General features: G+C 56.0%; 1 protein-coding gene across 1 annotated transcript in view; it reads right to left on the minus strand.

Annotated features, from left to right (window-relative positions):
* The window catches only part of ADAMTS2 (ADAM metallopeptidase with thrombospondin type 1 motif 2), a 233,303-nt gene extending 218,684 nt beyond the window's left edge, over nt 1-14,619 (minus strand). Inside the window, 2 exon segments of the mRNA XM_030927877.1 lie at nt 12,946-13,340; nt 14,368-14,619. Coding sequence (XP_030783737.1) covers nt 12,946-13,340; nt 14,368-14,494 — 522 coding nt within the window. The 5' untranslated portion in view covers nt 14,495-14,619.
* Nucleotides 14,620-17,433: the final 2,814 nt, after the last annotated feature.

Genomic DNA, 17,433 nt, shown 5'->3' on the forward strand with positions numbered 1-17,433 from the left:
GTGCCCGAGATCTCCACCCAGCGCTGGGCACCCTCCAACCTCCACTCCATTCACTCCTAGACAGAGCAAAGGCTGGCCTCATTGACCCCCTTGCCCAGGTGCCCTCGAGCAGGATACCACCTGCACAACCTTCCCCAGCAGCTCTGCTCATCGGACCACCCTCCCCAGTGAGGACACAGCCCATGAGAGACTGGGCACCCCAAGAGGCAAGACAGCCCAAAGGCCAAGCCACCCTATCTGAGGCGGGGGATGCTCTGGCAGGGCAGGGACTCAGTTTTGACCTTGTTTGCTGGAAAATGCACCAAGAACTCAGTAGCAGGCCAAGGAGAGGAGAAATTAATCCCCCTTTTCAGCAATTCGCCCTGCTCGTGCGGGTGGGGAGTTATCTGTACCTCTGAGGAGGCACAGGCGCTCCAGCTGCAGTGGAGGGGGCTGGGCTCTGTGGGCCCTGGGGTGGGTCACTCCCCGTCGCTGTGCCCTGATTTCCTCCCAGCACATTGGGATGGGTCGTTGTTGGTTCCCAGAATGTACCTGTTGGCAACGGGGGCTTCTTGGTGGTGTCACAGGAGGTGACGTGTAAACAGGAAGGTACAGGTGCAGAGTGCAGCTGACGATGAAGGGCCCCCAGCCAGGAAAGGTCCCCAGGAGTCCTGGCTGATGAAAGACTCTGGGAAAGAAAGGTGGGGAGAGGGAGGGGGCAGAAGGAGCAGGGAGGGGAGAGGGCATAAAGGGAGAATGGAGAGAAAAAGAAAAAGGGATGAAGGAGAAGAGAAGGGAGGGGAGTGGGAAGAAGAGGAAAGAGAAAAGCAGAAGGGGGAAGAGAGAGGCGGGAAGGGGAGGAGAAGCTGGAGGGAGGGGAAAGGGAAGGAGGGAGAGGCTCCCAGCACCAGGACCCAGCACAACTGTCTTATGACAGTTGTCTCTGCAGCTGCATTTAGGGCTGTTCCCGAAACTCAGGCCTTCTCCCTGTCCGCGGGGCTGAGCCCTAGGCCCTAGCCTGGGACCTCCCGTTGTTCTATCAGAGGCCCCAGCCTGGGTGAGGTCCACAGGGATCTGTTTTCACTCACAATGCTTCTGACACCAAACACGTGGTTTCCCTCCCACCACCCAGTGCTCCAACCTCCAGATGCCAGCTGGGTGTCCCACAGTTCAGTGCAAAACTCACACTAACTACCTGGGGTCAGCGTAGCCCTCAGGCTAAGGGCTCAGTCCCACAAGGCGGCCCCACTTGTGGTTGCAAGTCCCAGCTTCCCACCTGTGCTTCTGACCCAGCGGCTATACATTGGGAGGGTCCCACAACTCCCTCCTCAGGCTCTGTAATTTGCTATTAGGTTGGTGCAAAAGTAATTGGGACCTTGTGTTCATTAATAGAACAGATCACAGAACTCAGGGAGGCACTTTACTTACTATTTCTAGTTGATTATTAAAGACACAACCCAGAAACAGCTGCATGGGAGGGATGGGCAGGGCAAGGTAACGGGAAGGGCTGCAGAGCTTCCATGCTCTCTCCAGGCACTCACCCTCCCAGCACCTCCGCGTGTTCACCAACACTAAGCTCTCCAAACCTTGTCATTCAGGGGTTTTCATGGAAGTTCCGTGACTCCCATCCCCAGAGGTTAGGGCAGTGAGGCTGAATTCTCAACCCAGTAATCCGGAAACTCTTATATCAGGAACCAGGGGGCTTAGACCAAATATGAAAATAAAAGGTGTTTCTATCACCCCTTAACACTCAGGAGATTACAAAGGTTTGAGGAGCTCTGAGGCAGGAGCCAGGGATGAAGAGCAAATAAACATTTATAATTTCCACTATCACAGGGTCTCAGACAGCACCTCAGCCTGTGACCCAACCTACACTGCCCCAGAGGCCCAGACCTCAGCTCAGGGCCAGTGCACTGGGATCAGTCGCCAGTGGTCAGCCGTCGTGCAGAGACAGGGGGGCAAAGGAGAGGGAGGGAGGTGATGGGAGGAGAAGGAGGGGAAGGAAGGGAAGGAGAGGAGACCAGGAGCCTCCCAGGGCCTGGGCACCTGCCTGGGAGGGCACTGAGGAGCACCAAGGAGGATGCCTACCACTGCCCCCACCTTGCCCTGATCAGGTCTGCAGGATCAGTGCTCAACGCCCATGGAGCTCCAGGTGCCCACCAAGTGTGGACAGCCCTGCAGCAAAGGCCAGCTGCTGCCCTGGTATCCTGCCCACTTGCATGTGAGGACCCCTTCCTACCGTGTGGCCTTGGGGACGTCCGTGCAATGGGGGCTGCCTTCCTTCTGCCAGGGCTCTGAATTTCCAGGTGAGAGACCCGAGAGCAGAGGGCCAGGAGCCGACACCGCCAAGGCAGCTTCCCGCATCCCAGGCCTGGCCATCCCCACTGGATCACTTCCTTCCACCTCAACCCCCAACGGAATTCCCTTTGACAGAGGCCAGCCAGCCTCATCCCCCTCTGCTCCCTCGCTGACACATGCCTTGGGAGGCCGGTGGTGTCTTAACTGGGGAAACGGAGGGTCACAGGCCAGCAAGAGAAGAGCCAGGCCCCAAGTCTGGTCTGGTCTGAGAGCCCTCACTACCCACAGCCCTCTCTAGTGAGCAGCTGTCATGCTGTGCCAAAGACTCTATTGTGTTTTGAAAAATATAGACCCCGGGGCGCGTGCAGTTCTGACAAACCAGAATTTCTCAGGATGGGGCCTATGTACAGATGCTATTCAAAGCTCCTCAAATTCCATGCCCATCAGTGGATAGGCAGATAGATCACACAATGGAAAAACTCTTCTGCAAGACAAGCCACAGGCTTTTTCTTTGTTTTGTTTTGTTTTTGAGACGGAGTCTCACTCTGCCACCAGGCTGGAGTGCGGTGGCGCGAACTCAGCTCACTGCAAGCTCCACCTCCTGGGTTCAGGAGATTCTCCTGCCTCAGCCTCCCAAGTAGCTGGGACTACAGGTGCGTGCCACCACGTACAGCTAATTTTTGTATTTTTAATGGAGATGGGGTTTCACCATGTTGGCCAGGCTGGTCTCAAACACCTGACCTCAAGTCATCCACCCGCCTCAGCCTCCCAAAGTTACACAGGCGTGAGCCACCGTGCCCTGCCTACAGATTTATTCTAAGGAGGGGAATGTCTTTGCTTGGAAAAACACCTTCTAGAAGCACATGGGATAACAGGTAACAGTGGGACTGCACAGTGGGACTGTGCAGGCAGCGCCAGCACCTCAGAGCAGAGGGCAAAGTCCGCTGTAAGGCACAGGAGGAAAATGGAGGGTTGCTCCAGAGAAACTGGACAGAGGGAGGGAGATACCACTGGGAGGGGAGACCGCAAATCAAAGTGGAAATTCCCCCACACATGGCCCAAAGGGCTTTCCAAGGACAGGGTCCTGTTCTCCCCGAAGCCACCTGCACGGCGGGAAGTGCTGGCTCCCCCACCAGGGTCCTGTTCTCCCCGAAACCACCTGCACGGCGGGAAGTGCTGGCTCCCCCACCTTCCGGAGGAAAGCTCCCCTCCCTACGAGTGCTTCCCATGGGGCGTAAATGGGGACTGGGTTTCATCTCTGGCCCAGCAAAGTGGACAGCTGAGGCCCTGAGGCTGAGAACACAAACACCCCGGAATTGCAACACCTCTGGCTTTTGGAGGTGAGAGAAGGGAGCGTTAAGAGTTAAGACACATTTTATCCCGATTTCAGCTCCTTTACTGATAAAAATGGGATCTTAGAAAACAAGAATTCAGAGGATATTGCCTTCACATGAAATCCATCTTAATCCGCAAGCAAGCGTTGTATTAAGCAGAGAAATACTGGGGGCGTTGCCGCTAAAGCCAGGCACGGACGAGGATGCACGTAGCCATGGCTATGACTTCCCATCGCTCTGAAGGTTCCAGACGGTGCAGATTGGAGATGAGGAGCCAAAATTATCAGTGTTTACAGAGAGCACAACTGTATACCTAGAAAACCCAAGGGACTTCACAGATATATTAGAATTAATGAGTTCAATCAAGCTACTCGGTAAAAGATAGTTCTATAAAAATCAATAGCCTTCCTGCGTACCAACAACAGATGTAAAGTATTTAATTAGCAATGGCAAAAAGGAAAAAAATCCTCAAAATAACCCTGATTTTTAAAAATGGATGACCTGTATAAAAATATATATATATAATACTTTACGGAGCAACATCAAAGCAGAATGAAATAAACTGAAAGATACACTGTTCCTGATAAATACTGTAAATTACATCGGTTCCTTCTTTCATTCGTTTCTAAGTTTAATTTGCTATCAATCAAATTCACGAGGGATTTTTCTACCCGACAAAACAATTCTAAAATTCATTTGAAAGAATAAACTTATGTGACCAGCCAAGAAAATTTTGCAAGAGAATACCAGCAAAGGGGGAAGTATCCAGCCAGATGTTCCAAAGCCACACAGTCCAACAGAAATAGAACTCGTGCTTTATATGTAGCCACGTTTAAAAAAAAAAAAGACACAGGTGAAATTAATTCCAGTAATATATTTTATTTAACCCAGTATACCCAAAATACTATGATTTCAACCTGTAATCAATGCTTTAAAATGATCTATTAAACACTGCACATTCTTTTTTTGGGGGGGCACTGTCTCTGAAATCCAATGTATATTTTACACTCAGGGTCCCTCTCAATTCAGACCAGACACATTTTAAGTCTTCAATAGCCTTGTGTGGCTTATAGCTACTGTATTGGACAGCGAAGCTTCAAAGTACTTAATACTTTGAATATTAGAGCCTTAAAGTTCTAATAATAAACACAGCTTAGTATTGGTACAAGAACAGAATGATGGAAAAGTAGAATGTTATCTGTGGTATTGCTTAACCTGAGGTTTCATTTGCCACTGACTGGCGATGGTACATGCTATAATCCATAAAATAGAGATATAAATATATACCAACATGCTCACCGCTCTCAAGCCCCTTTTTGTCATATGTCCAGAAGCTCTGGCCCAATCAGAATGGCCACTAGCAAGGCTTAGACAAGCCTTGCACGAAACATAAAGACACCCTCCTTTCCATGTGGTCCCAATCCTTGCTTTCAAACAGCTGCATGGGAGGGACGGGCAGGGCAAGGTAATGGGAAGGGCTGCACAGCTTCCACACCCTCTCTGACCACTCACCCTCCCAGCACCTCCACGTGTTCACCAACCCTAAGCTCTCCAAACCTTGTCGTTTAGGGGTTTTCAAAGGAAAAATACCCAGGTTTAAAGATGACAGGCTTTAATACTTTGAAATACTTTTAATACATTGAAATTTCAAATGAGGGCTTTCAAAGGAAAAATACCTGGGTGTAAAGATGAATCCTGGACATTCTGCTCAGAGAGCTGGTGAGGGCTGCTCCCTCCAACACACATCTTTCAATTTCCCGTCCCTGAAGTGAGGATGCAATTGGCAGGTCTCACACCCTGGCCCTGGCCCCCGCCTCCTGGGCCACCACACTTCCAATGCAGTCCCTCACTGGAGACGCGTGCAGTGCCAGCACCCTGGACACTCAAAATGTCTTTGAAGAGTCACACTGTGAGGTCAAAAAGTTAGGGTGCTCGCAGAAAGGCGCAGGTAGCTTTGCACTGGTGAGGCAAATACCTATCCCTGGAGGAAGGACTGCTACTTCGTAATTCACAAGAGGAAGACCCCCGGAGGCAGACGAAGCCGCCTGAACTCAGTTCCTGGGAGCCGTGCCAAGCAACGGCCAGGCAAGAGAAATGGTCCACCCATTAGGCTGCAGACAGCATCAGAGAAACCAGGCACTACAGTGGCGGGGCCTGCACCTCCAGGGGACCCAGTTAGGGCACAGAGTCGCAGTTTAAATGGGAGTGTCTCCTCTTTCTTGGTGGCATATAAAGTAATGGTGTGTCCGGTAACTGATGGCACCTCAGAGCTAATGAGATGCAGACACGGCCCCCGCTTTCTCACCCCCAGGCCTGGGGTAGGCGCTTGCTGCACACCCATCCTTTCACTGCCAGTGAAGTGCATGCGGACAGAACCCATCTTTCGCTATTGGAGGAACCGAGGTTCGCAGCATCATGGTGCTGGTCCGCCCTACGCAGTCACGAGGGGCACAGCGGACCATGTGACCTGCAGCAGCCTCCAGCCCACACTAGGCCCCTGCTTCCCTGGGTTAACCCCTGAAATGCACAGGGCAGCGTGGGGATGGCGTACAGCCTGCCTGGCTTCAGCAGCACCCAGGCCTTGGCCTTGGACACTAGGGGTTCCCTTTGCCTCTGAGCGGAAGCCGTGCACCCCACTCTGCAGCCCTGGAGTCGTCGTGCAGTGTAATTGAAATTCATGGACAAGCCCGAGGAGCCAGCTCCAGGCTCGGTAATAACTTCTCCATATTAATGGCAGCACTGCAGACCCGGCGGACAGCTGACATTTAATATGAAACATACGCAGCAGAGTGTGCAGCTCCTACCTGGATCCTCCCATTCCGGGGTGACCACCAGTAGGGGATGGGGGTATCTAAAGTGGCGCCAAGATTGAGGGGCTGGGTCCTCCTCTCCCCTGAGTAACTCAACCCCACTTGAGGCCCCTCTTCTGCAGGGTGCAGGAAACCCCTCCCGAGAAATACATAAACACGTGCTGGCCCATGCTCACTCAAATGCACACACTCCCATGCAGACACACTTGTGTGCACACACTCACATGTACACACTCATTCAGACATGCACGCATATATGCACCCCCACACGCACACTATGTGCACGCACCCCTACATGCAAGACATGCAGAGGCAACATGTATGTGCACACACTTCCACACACTCCTGCCATGCACAGCCCCAGGACATGCACACGTCCACATGCAGCCAGCAGACTGCTGTCCTGGCAGCAACACAGGGACCTCCAGGGCTGCCCAAGCCAGAGAAGGAGGTGGGGTAAGGAAGGACATGTCTGCCTGCCAGCACAGACCCAGGGTCCCAGGAAGGCCGCCATGCACACTTGCCCCTTTGGGTCTCCAGATACCAGAGTAGGCAGGCCCAGACCACAGCTCAGGCAGCCACGAAGCAAAGCCGGCCTCGCTCCTGAGTGTATGTTCCTGGCCCTGGGGCTCAGGGCAGATAAGCCCCTAGCTGATTCCCTTACTCACCCAGGTGTGGCCCCTGTGAGCGTCACAGCAGGCCTGGGTGAGGACCTGGCCTTCACCTCCCAGCTGACTCTGCAGGAGGGCCTGCTTTCTCTCAGGCATGACTCGCTAACCACTGGAGACACAGGCAACAGGGAAGCCACGGCGAGCCATCGGGCAGGAGAAGCCTGCCACACAGGAATGAGCACTTGGCTGCGCGCATTGACCAGTGCCAGAAACACACCCAGCCTCGCAATGGAGTGCAGGCTGAGGCTGGGCAACATGATACGGGGGTCCCAGGAAGAGCTGGCCTCCCTGGGCTGCAGCTGAGACCAGCACTGACTAGGCTGGCCTTCATGAGGGGCTGGGAGCTGGCTCCACTCTGCCCCTCCCTAAAGGATTCCAGGAGAGACGCCAGCCCACACAGAAAGAACCCGCATATGTAACTCCTAGAGCCTCGGTTTCCTACCTGTGAGATGGGGCCACGGTGGCTGGTTCACAGGAAGACCGCAGGGGCTGGGTTCACAGCCCCCAGCGGAGGTAGATGGTTTGGATGCTGCTCCCCGCACCGGCTCCTGAGGCTGCCCACCGCCTCTGCCTCTGGAGGGACTGCGCTGCACTGCTGGATTCCTCAAGCGTCTCCGTAGGGGCCCTCAGCTCAGGTAAGGCAGTAGGGGAGGGAGTCACTGCCCACCCTCCCAGGGGCACCTGAGGAGGACGCTGGAGTTCTGCCTCCTGCAACCCTTGCTCCCGGAGTCTCACTGCAGACCAGCAGAGCGTGTGACTCGGGCCGGAGCTGGAGGGCCCTGGCCAGGTCATGGGGACCTTGAATGCCAGGCCAGTGAGTTTGGGTTTTTTTAAGAGCAGTAAGAACCACCGAGAGGTCTTAAGTGAAGGCGTGACGTGAGTTTCTGCGTGGTTTCTGAAAATCCCTCTGGCTGCAGTGCAGAGAAGCGTTGTTGGAGAGAGACCATGGAGCACTGGGGGGCACAGGAGCAGAAGGCAGCGGCTGGCGCCAGGCGGGAGGGGAGCCGGGCCAGAGAGAGCTCTGGGATTGGAGCTGGCTACGGGAGGGCAACCCTGGAAAGGTGGGATCTGGAGGAGACTGCGGGGAGCCATGTGACTTGAGGAGTACGGGGTCATCCAGGGAAGGGGGTTCCGGAGGCAGCTGAGCAGGCAAGCCTGGAGCCCAGGAAGACTTCTAAGCCCAACATGGGCTCTGGAGTCCAGGGGGAGGGAGGCCACAACCGTTTTCACCACACTGCACAATTGTCGTCCTCCCTTCTTGTACAATAGAACCCTCTCCATTCCAGAGTTTGGGAGTCTGTCCCTCCCCCTCAGTCCCAAAGGTGGGCAGACTTGGGCTAGGCCTGCACCACGGCTATGGGTTTGAAGATGAGCCTCCAATTCCTCCCCCAACTCTTACAGGTGTCACCCAGAGAGGAGGGCTTTCCGTTTCAAAGGGTTGCCTCCTTGGAAAACAAGTTAGGTCTGGAGCCGCTGGTGGCCCCATGTGGTGGGCTGGGGGTGAAGAACAATTCTGAAATCAACACTGAGAGACAGGGCTGAGAAACAGATAGCATGCTCTGAGCCCCTGGATGCAGCTAGACCTGAAGCCCACACTCCTCAAGACCCCGAGATAATTGGGGCCATGGTGTCCCTTGTTTGTTTCATCCAATATGAGAAGGGGTTTCTGTCACTTAAACTGAGCAAGACTTAAACAAGGAAGGTGACAAGTATGGCAGAGGCTGAGACTGGCCTTAGCAGCTGTGTAGGCTGCTTGCAGCTGGGGCCCACAGGAGCCTCTGCTCCTATCTGGGGAGACCTGACACCCTAGGGAACCCAGAGGTTTCTTCAGCCCCTCTTTGGTCTTCCTGACAACCTCTCATTGCGATCCAGGCAGTGCCAAGGCGGGGTAGGAGGAAGGAAGACCCTACCAGCGGCAGCTGCAAATCCCAGGCACCCTGCCCCACACTGCACAGTCCCAGGGCCCGCCCACACCTGCCTGATCTGCTCTAACCCCTGAGCCTGCTGGAGTCCAGTGTGTGGCCTCGAAGGCAGCAGCCTTGCTGGGAAAAATGAAACTCATCTCGATCCCTTAGGCCAGCTTCTGACTTCTCTCTGTGGCTTTGATGACTCTTAATGTCCAGCAAGACAGAGTGGGTGCCTAGCCCAGACAGCAGCCCACAGGGGAGCCACATCTTGAAAGGCAGCAGCCCTGGCTTTCTTCTTGCTATGGGACCTTGGGTCTCTCTGAGTCTCAGCCATGCAGTGGGGCAGCTCTACCTCACAGGGTTGTGGGGCTCGCATCAAGCACCCAGGGCAGAGCATACACTTCCTCCTTTGGGCCCCAGGATTGGACCAGGCCTTGGAGGGCAGACCATCTCCACTGCCCAGCCCATGGAGGCTTCATCCACTGGCCCTGCCTAGCCTGGCAGGAGAAGACCCCTGTGCTGCCCTGAGTGGGGAGGCAGAGGCGGGCAGGGCTGCTTCCATCCCACAGAAGTCCCAGCTGCAGTCCCCCACCAGTGAGGACTTAGGCCAGCCATAGGAACTGCAGCCCAGCACAGGTCACCAGCCAGTCAAAGCCACTCAGCTCCCAGGCCTACTCCCGGCTCCCCACTGACACTGACAACGGTCAAACCCACAATGAGAATGTCTCCAGGAGTCAAATAAGAAAGGTGGGAAATGTTTTTAAGAAATGCATTTTTAAAATTCTCTTTGTAGGCATGCAGAAAAAGGCAACAAAAAGTAGTGAGCATGGCCTTGGAATTGGCTTCAAAGCTTGAAGCAAGCTATTTCAACTTTTGGAGCCTCGGTTTATTCATCTGTAGAAGGGGGATGATGTCGGGACACGTTCCATAGGGTGCTGTGAGGATTAAACAATGCAATGTGGCATAGGGGGCTCAGCTGAGAGCCCGGCACACAGCATTAATAGGAACACAGTCGATTGTCACTTACCATTATTACCTTTTACGCCAAAAGGCTTCTCATTGGGTTTTTAATGGGCATGTAAAAATCATGTAAAATTAGCACACTTACCATGCTGCCCAAGAGATACTAGAAAACTCTTCCGTAGCAATATGATGCACAAGAACACACTGTTGAGCATTTTTTGCTCATGCCTTGTGCAAAGGTACATTTTGCTGTGGATATTATGAATAACCCCTCACTGTGGATACTAACCCTCTCTGTGGGTACGATGAATAACTTCTGTCTAGTCACTCAACCTCCCAGAGCCTGAGTGCTCCCCCGTAACCAGGAATGAGATGCCTCCCCGACAGGGGCTCTGTGAGGACAAGAGGCACCCTGTATGAAGCCCCAGGTCCTTAGCAAATAGCCCCAGGTCCTATCATGGTAGCAGAGGGGGATTTAAAAGCAAAACAGACACATACGCAGCAAAAAAGTAAGAAAAGAAAAGAAGATTCTGGTTGTGGTGGCTCACGCCTGTAATCCCAGCACTTTAGGAGGCCAAGGTGGCGGACCACCTGAGGTCAGAAGTTCGAGACCAGCCTGATCAACATGGAGAAACCTCATCTCTACTAAAACTACAAAACTAGCTGGGCATGGTGGCACATGCCTGTAATCTCAGTTACTCAGGAGACTGAGGCAGGAGAATCGCTTGAACCCGAGAGGTGGAGGTTGCAGTGAGCTGAGATTGTGCCATTGCACTCCAGCCTGGGCAACAAGAGTGAAACTCTGTCTAAAAGAAAGAAAGGAAAGAAAGGAGAGAGAGAGAGAGAGAGAGAAAGGAGAGAAAGAAAGAGGAAGGGAGGGAGGGAGGGATGAAAAGAAAAGAAGAGAAGAGAAAAGGAAAGAAAAGAAAAAAGAAAAGAAAAGAAAAAGAACCAATGGTGCTGTCCCACTGTCCAAGGCCATTATTCACTGACAGCATTCAACGCCACTCAGGCAGGTCCCAGGTCCTCTTCGAACTCCAATATTCTTCCCAGCTCTGTCTGGTACCTGGAACACCTCAGCAGTCCTTTCCTGCCCAGTCCAGTCCACACCTGGTACTTCTGCACATGCTCCTCCCTTTGCCCAGGTTGCCAACCTGCGTCTTTTCCAGCTGGCCACTCATCCTTGCAGCCCCCATTCAAACTGCCCCCCAGGACCACACTCTCCAAGTCCTGGCCAGAGTGTCCATCAGCCACCCTGATGGCAGGAGGCCTTGGGTGGGTACCAGACCTGCCTCATCGCCGACCAGTACAGGTGGTAAACACATAAGAAGGTGCTGGCTGAAAAAATGAATCACCAAATGAATTGCTGAATGAATGAAACAGTGACCAGTCCTCTCCACAATGCTCTCCATCAGGAATGCACAGTACACAGGTGTTGGCCCACCACCAGACTGCAATCCCATGTCAACTCCCACCACCTTACCTCACCCTAAGTCTGTAGCAAGCATCTCCTTTCATTTAGGAAATTTGCCTCCAGCATAAAATGGGACAGACCTCTGAGGCCCAGGATGTCCTCGGAGACAGTGGGCGATGTCAAGGGCTCGCCATTTTAACCCACCTCCTCCAGGGATATTTACAGTTGTTTGCAGTATGGCCAAGTTCTAACTAAATCCAGCCAAAGGCAGTGATTTTCCAAAGCAACAAGTGATATTTTCTGTGTCTCCATAAAAAGAATGGCAGTGGTTGTGGAGCCCTGGTGTAATTGCTGGCTCTGCAGACTGTAGGATGAGCCTGGGCTGCCTGAGTATGGGTGTGCTCAGGGGCCGTGGGGCTGGGAGAGTGGCCACTGGCTCGGGGCAGGAGTGCCCTGAGTAGCAATTAGAACGGAGCCCATGGTGGGCGGCTTCAGATGTCTGGCCAGCACAGCCAGCCTGACCACCACACACCCAATCCAAAATAGAAAACTGCAGTGGCCTCTGCTGTGTGCCAGGCCCCGGGCAGCCGGACAGAGCACTGCCAATGTCAGCCTCCTCCCTCAGCATCGATCCAGGCTTCCTCTGAGGCCCCCTTGTGCTGAGCCATGGTCCCTCCTGCCCTCTCCAGGAAGCAGAGCTTCCCACAGCTCCAGTCACAGGACTAGAGAGTCCCAGGCAGTCTCAAAAGGGATCCCCTAGCCTCTCTCTTGTCCTTCAGGGGCTGCCCCCAAAAGATCGAGCAGCTTCTGGGCACTAGAGCCTTCATTTCCAAATGCACCCCTCAGCTCAAAATAGAAAAAACCAACTTTTCAAAGAACCAGCTGGAGTTCAACAGGAAACCACAGCAGAAAAACCAGTGATTCCCGGTCAGCCAAGGGGCAGAGGGCTAACTGGGCATTTCAGCACCACCGCCTGCTCCCTGGGCTGGCATCACCCCCACACAAGGAAACAGGAAGACTGACTGCCAGCCCATAAGTCCACCACAAACATATCACGCATACCAGTATGCACAAGGACAGACACAAACTCAACAGATGCTCAACACACTTACACACAGAAACCCAGACACATACGTGCACAAAAGACACTGGCATATGCACATGTTCACACAGGTGCACAGGCACCCAGATGCAGGTACACACCAACGTTCCAGAACACATGTGCACACACTCACGAAGGTACACACACATACATGGACGGACCCACCCCTGGATGCAAGCCAGAGACCTGTTCAGGCAGGCGTAAGAGAGAGGCGCACGCTGCTGCCTGCTGAGCCTTTTGGAGACCCGGGCCTCCCCTTGCATAAATAGCCCCCTGCTCAGACCAATCAAAACAACCTGCTTTCCAGCCAAGCCCTTCAGTTGGAGCACGAGGCTCCCTAAAGCACGGGGAGGGCAGGGAAAGTCCTCAGCGCAGGCCTTGCCCTCGCAAGGGACTCCCAGGTAACCCTTTTCCAAAGCCCAGGCAAGAGCAGCGGAGAGAAAGGAGCCAGAGAAGTGCGTACTCACCAGCCCATCGCAGTTGCTGAGCGCCACAGAGGAGGCTTCCGCTAGGCCGGCCACGTCTCCGACGTAGAGACAGCTCCCGAGCAGGGGCTCCACGCGGGTGGTGCCTGTCTCGCCCTGCCACTCCATAGTGGCCCCAGGCGCCACGAGGCGGGCGTTGGGCCGCAGCCGCAGGTGCAGGTCTCGGCCAAAGACCGTGACATTATAGAAGAGGTGACTGCCAGGGTCCTCCTCGTTGCCTCCGGGGAAGCTCGGGGTCCGGACAGGGGCGGCCCTGCGGGCTCGTACCCCTGCTCTGGCCGTAGCTGCCGACACCACGTGGGACACCAAGCGGCCCCGGGCGTCAGTGCGCACCGGCACCGCCAGGATGCGCTCCGCTCCGTGCCCCAGGGGCCCGCCTGCAACGGGAAGGGGCATTAGATCGGCGGAGACCTCCGAGCCCCAGAGCCTCAGAGCCCCGCCGGCAAGCCACGCCCCCCAGACCCCGCCCCACTGCGAAGGGCAGGGGCATTCCGCCAGGCAACCCCAGAAGCCAGCCTGCACCTCCCCGGCTTTCCTGCAACCGGGAAGGGGCGTTAACGGGGCCACCACTCCGGGGCTCCGCCACTCCCCAGCCGTTCCCTCCTTAGGGGACCTTGCCTGCCGAGAGCGCTGCCCCCTGCCCCGTTCAGGGTTGGGGCTCTGTGGGAACCTCCCTGTGCCCGAAGAGACGACCCTGTCAGAGAGTCCCCCGAACCTTGAACCCACCGTCCTTGGCAGGACGTGGGGCTGCTCGGAAGCCATTCCGGGTTGGCCCCCTCACCCGTGTGCCACGACCCCTCGGCGGGGCCCTGCTGCCCAAGTGCCCTCACCGCTGGCCTCCGGAGCGGCGGAGTCTCGGCTTCCCCGAGCACGAGCGGCCTGTCCTGCCTGTCCAGCTCCCGCTCAGCCCGCTGCCGGCCCCGTCTCCCCGAGCGCCCGAGGACTGGGAGGGGTGGAACAGGGTCCCTCCGATCTCTGGGGATCCCCTCCGGAGCGCCCCAACCAATCCTTAGGGCCCAAGGCTACGCGCTGGGCAGCCGGCTCCTCCGGAGCGTCCCCGGACACGAGCCCGGGCGCCGCCTCGCCCTGGCTCCCCCCCGGACCCGCTGGGGCTGACTCTGCGCTCTCCGCCGCGGGGCTTTTCCCGGCCCTCCGTCCCCACCCTCCGCGACTCGGGAGCCGCCAGTGCTCCGAGGCTGCCCCCGGCCCAAGGCGCTCGGGTGCGCTGCGGGGCGCCCCCTGCGCGACCAACCCGGCCCCGAAGTTGGCCAACTTGGCCCCGGGCGGGGCGCGCGGAGTTTGCCCAAGTCAGGCTGGACGACGCCTGGGGAGGGGGTGGCGGGGCACGCGGGACAGGGCCAGGCCGGCGGGGGTCCCGGGGCGTGGGGGCCGGGCCGCGCCTACCTGGGGGGTCGGCGGCAGCTGCGAGCCTGGCGTTCGCGGGCGGCGGCGGCGGCAGGAGCGGTGGCAGCAGCAGCAGCAGCAGCGCGGGGCAGAGCAGGCGGCGAGCGGCTCCCGCCGGCAGATCCATGGCAGCCGGACTGCAGCCGGGGCCCCGCACTGGCAGCCGGCGCGAAAGTTCCCCGCGAGCCGCCCAGCCCACATCTGGGGGCAGCTGGAGCCGCCCGCAGCTGCAGCACCGCAGGGCGCGGGGCGGAGGAGACGAGGCGCGGAGGGGAGGGCGGGGGAGCGCGGAGGGAAGGCGGGGAGAGGGAAGGAGCGAGCGAGCGAGCGAGGGAGGCGGGAGGGAGGGAGGCGAGAGAGGGGGAGGGCGGGGACGGCGGGCGCCTCAGCCTGCGGTGACCCGGCGCATCTTGGCGCGGCCGCCGCCGCCGCCCGCTTCCCTCTTCGCGCCGCCGCCGCCGCGGTGCCGGGCTCGCAGCGAAGCACAGACACCCCGAGGCGGCTGCAGAGAAGCGCCGCGGGCCGGGCCGGGGGAGCCCAGCAGCCAGCCACCCCAGGCGAACAACCTCCGAGGAGCGGCGCCGGCAGAACGTCCCCACCTAGCGAGCACTCGGGGTGCTGGGTCCCACTCATCAGCCCTGGGAATCAAGGGGTGCACCCCCTCTCTCTGTGCCCTGGGACAGGACAGGGTGAGGGAATGAAAGGAGAGGGGGGACTGACTACTGGGTCCTAGGGGCTGAGCCAGGCCTAATGCCCAAATAGAGGCCACAAAGGCCAGAAGATGCTAAGAGGGTACACCCAGGGCACGACCCCAAAGATCAACTTTTGCCCTTACAGTGAGAGGCAAGGCTCCCTCAGTCCCCAGTTCCTCTTCCTCTGAAGTCCCTGTCCCCTGTCCCCCATCTGCCTTCCCATCCCTCCGCTGCAGCCTCAGCACAGCCTCTTCCTGCCAGACCTGGGCTCTCTGCCCAGGAGCACAGTCAGGCTCCTGCCCTCACCTGTCCTCAACCCCACGTATGCATTCTGTCCTCCCGCCACTGCACTCCTGGCCCCCAACCTGAAATGTCCTCTCCAAGGTCTGCCTACCTTTTCCACCTAAGCATCCAAGGACACCTGGGTCCATCCTGGAGCCAGTTTGCTGTTAGAGCCCATTGCCAACTGGAATCCCTCCCCAATCCCTCCTCTCCAGCAAGGCCCTGATCCTCCTATGCTGTCTAAGCTCAGCGGCCTCCCTCCAGGGACTGCCTGAGAGCCCCCACTCAGGCTATTGGACATCTCTGCCCTGGGACCCCCAATTTCTGCCTCACTTCCCCAGAGGGTGAACACCTACCCCTTCGATTTTCTCATTCGCCCTGCCCCAGGCCTGTGTGGCCAGGGCTTTGATCTTTGCCTTGGCCAGGGGCAGAGGACCCAGAGATGACTCAGGCCTCTCCCTGCTGGCCAGGAGGTCCCAGTCGTTGGGGGAAACATGACTTACACAGCAGGCTGTAACTGTGATCTCACGTCCTTGGTTCTTTCGATTCTGGGGCCTGGGTGTGAGGGCACCGCAGCTGGACAGCCATCTTCACCTGCAAGCTGTGCTCTTTCTGGGTCACCTAAGGGTGCCCGAGGCTGGATCCAGCCCCCAGGCATGGTGAGATGCCACATGGAAATTTAGATTGGTAACTTTTCTTGAGATATTGGAAGATGTGGCCACACTAGACCCACACTCCTGCTTAGCAGCTGTTAAATGGGCACTTACCTTGCAGTTTGTGGCAAGTCACTCCACTCCTCACTCTCTGTAGGCATCTGCTCTTGTGACCTCTGATGACCCAGGTGGTTCCAGAGAAAGTTGGAACTGGAATCCTAGTGTATCACAAGAGAGATGACTCCAGAGCTGGGCATCCAGGAGGACTTCCCATAAGAGGTGGCATGAGTTGAATCGTGCAGGCTGGGGGAGCCAGGCAATCCCAGAGTTCGGTCCAGCCAGTTGGCATCCTAGAACCCATGAGACATTCCTCTGGTGATTGTCAGTGCTTCCATCCTCTTCAAAACACAAGTGAAACCCAACCAGCAGCCGCCCCTACTTCAAGGGGCATGTTCTACACCTTCCTGCCGTGTTTATGGTTGGGTTTTTCTTTACACAGCGCCTAAAACTTTATTCAAAAATTTAAAGGATACTTTAAATCATTACCATAAATGGAAAAGCCAGCATCTCACCATCTTTCCATAAATCAAAGATAATTGCTAAAAACAAATACAACAAGAACAGCAATGTTATCAAATTCCAGATACTTCGACCTGCTAAAGGTACTGAAGGCTGAAGCTGATTAGCAAGTGTTACAAAAGCCTTAAGATGGACTAGCACAGAAGTCACTGCTTTGATGTGATCAGAAGTAGGAAAGGAGACCTGAAAAGGAGTAACTCTGGCTTTGTGAGTTGATGGCATCTTCTAACAGGTTCACGGAGCTAAATTATTTTGTATACTTTGGGATACTTGCTTTAGGATATTTTTTGGAAAAAGAGTTTGTCTCCTGGACACTGAATAACCCCTGGCAGCTGTTTCTTCCCACATCACCCATGTCCCTGCCACCAGGGATGAGTTGGGGACGGAGCAGCACCCTTGCCCGGCCCATCCTTTAATGCCCCCACTGTCACCCACCAGGGTGGTGGATGAACGAGGCTCACATGCATCTAACTTCACAGTTAAACCCTCAGGGAGGTGGAGGGGACTTGCAGACACATCCCAGCTTCGTGATCACTTGTCCTCTACTCAGAAACAAACAGAAAAACAAAAAACAACCAAAGAACAACAACAAAAATCTTCCTACTTCAAACCTCCATGACTCAACTCTCGCCTCTCCCCTCTGCTGGTGTTTGCCTTTTTCTCTGGTCCCCCTTTTCCTCTTCCAGGTAAAATATGGGACACAGAAGTCCCCAGTGGCTCTCTGCCCCTCTACGTGCGTCTAGGTCCCAAAGACAAAAACCAAGGGCCACTGGACCGACGCCGCTGGATGTGTTGTTCAGCCCATGCCACGTGCGTTAGTTTCTACTGGAGCCTGAATCTTCAGGTCTGACTGTGCTCTC

The sequence above is a fragment of the Rhinopithecus roxellana genome, chromosome 3, assembly GCF_007565055.1.
Source record: "Rhinopithecus roxellana isolate Shanxi Qingling chromosome 3, ASM756505v1, whole genome shotgun sequence".
Lineage (NCBI taxonomy): Eukaryota > Metazoa > Chordata > Mammalia > Primates > Cercopithecidae > Rhinopithecus > Rhinopithecus roxellana.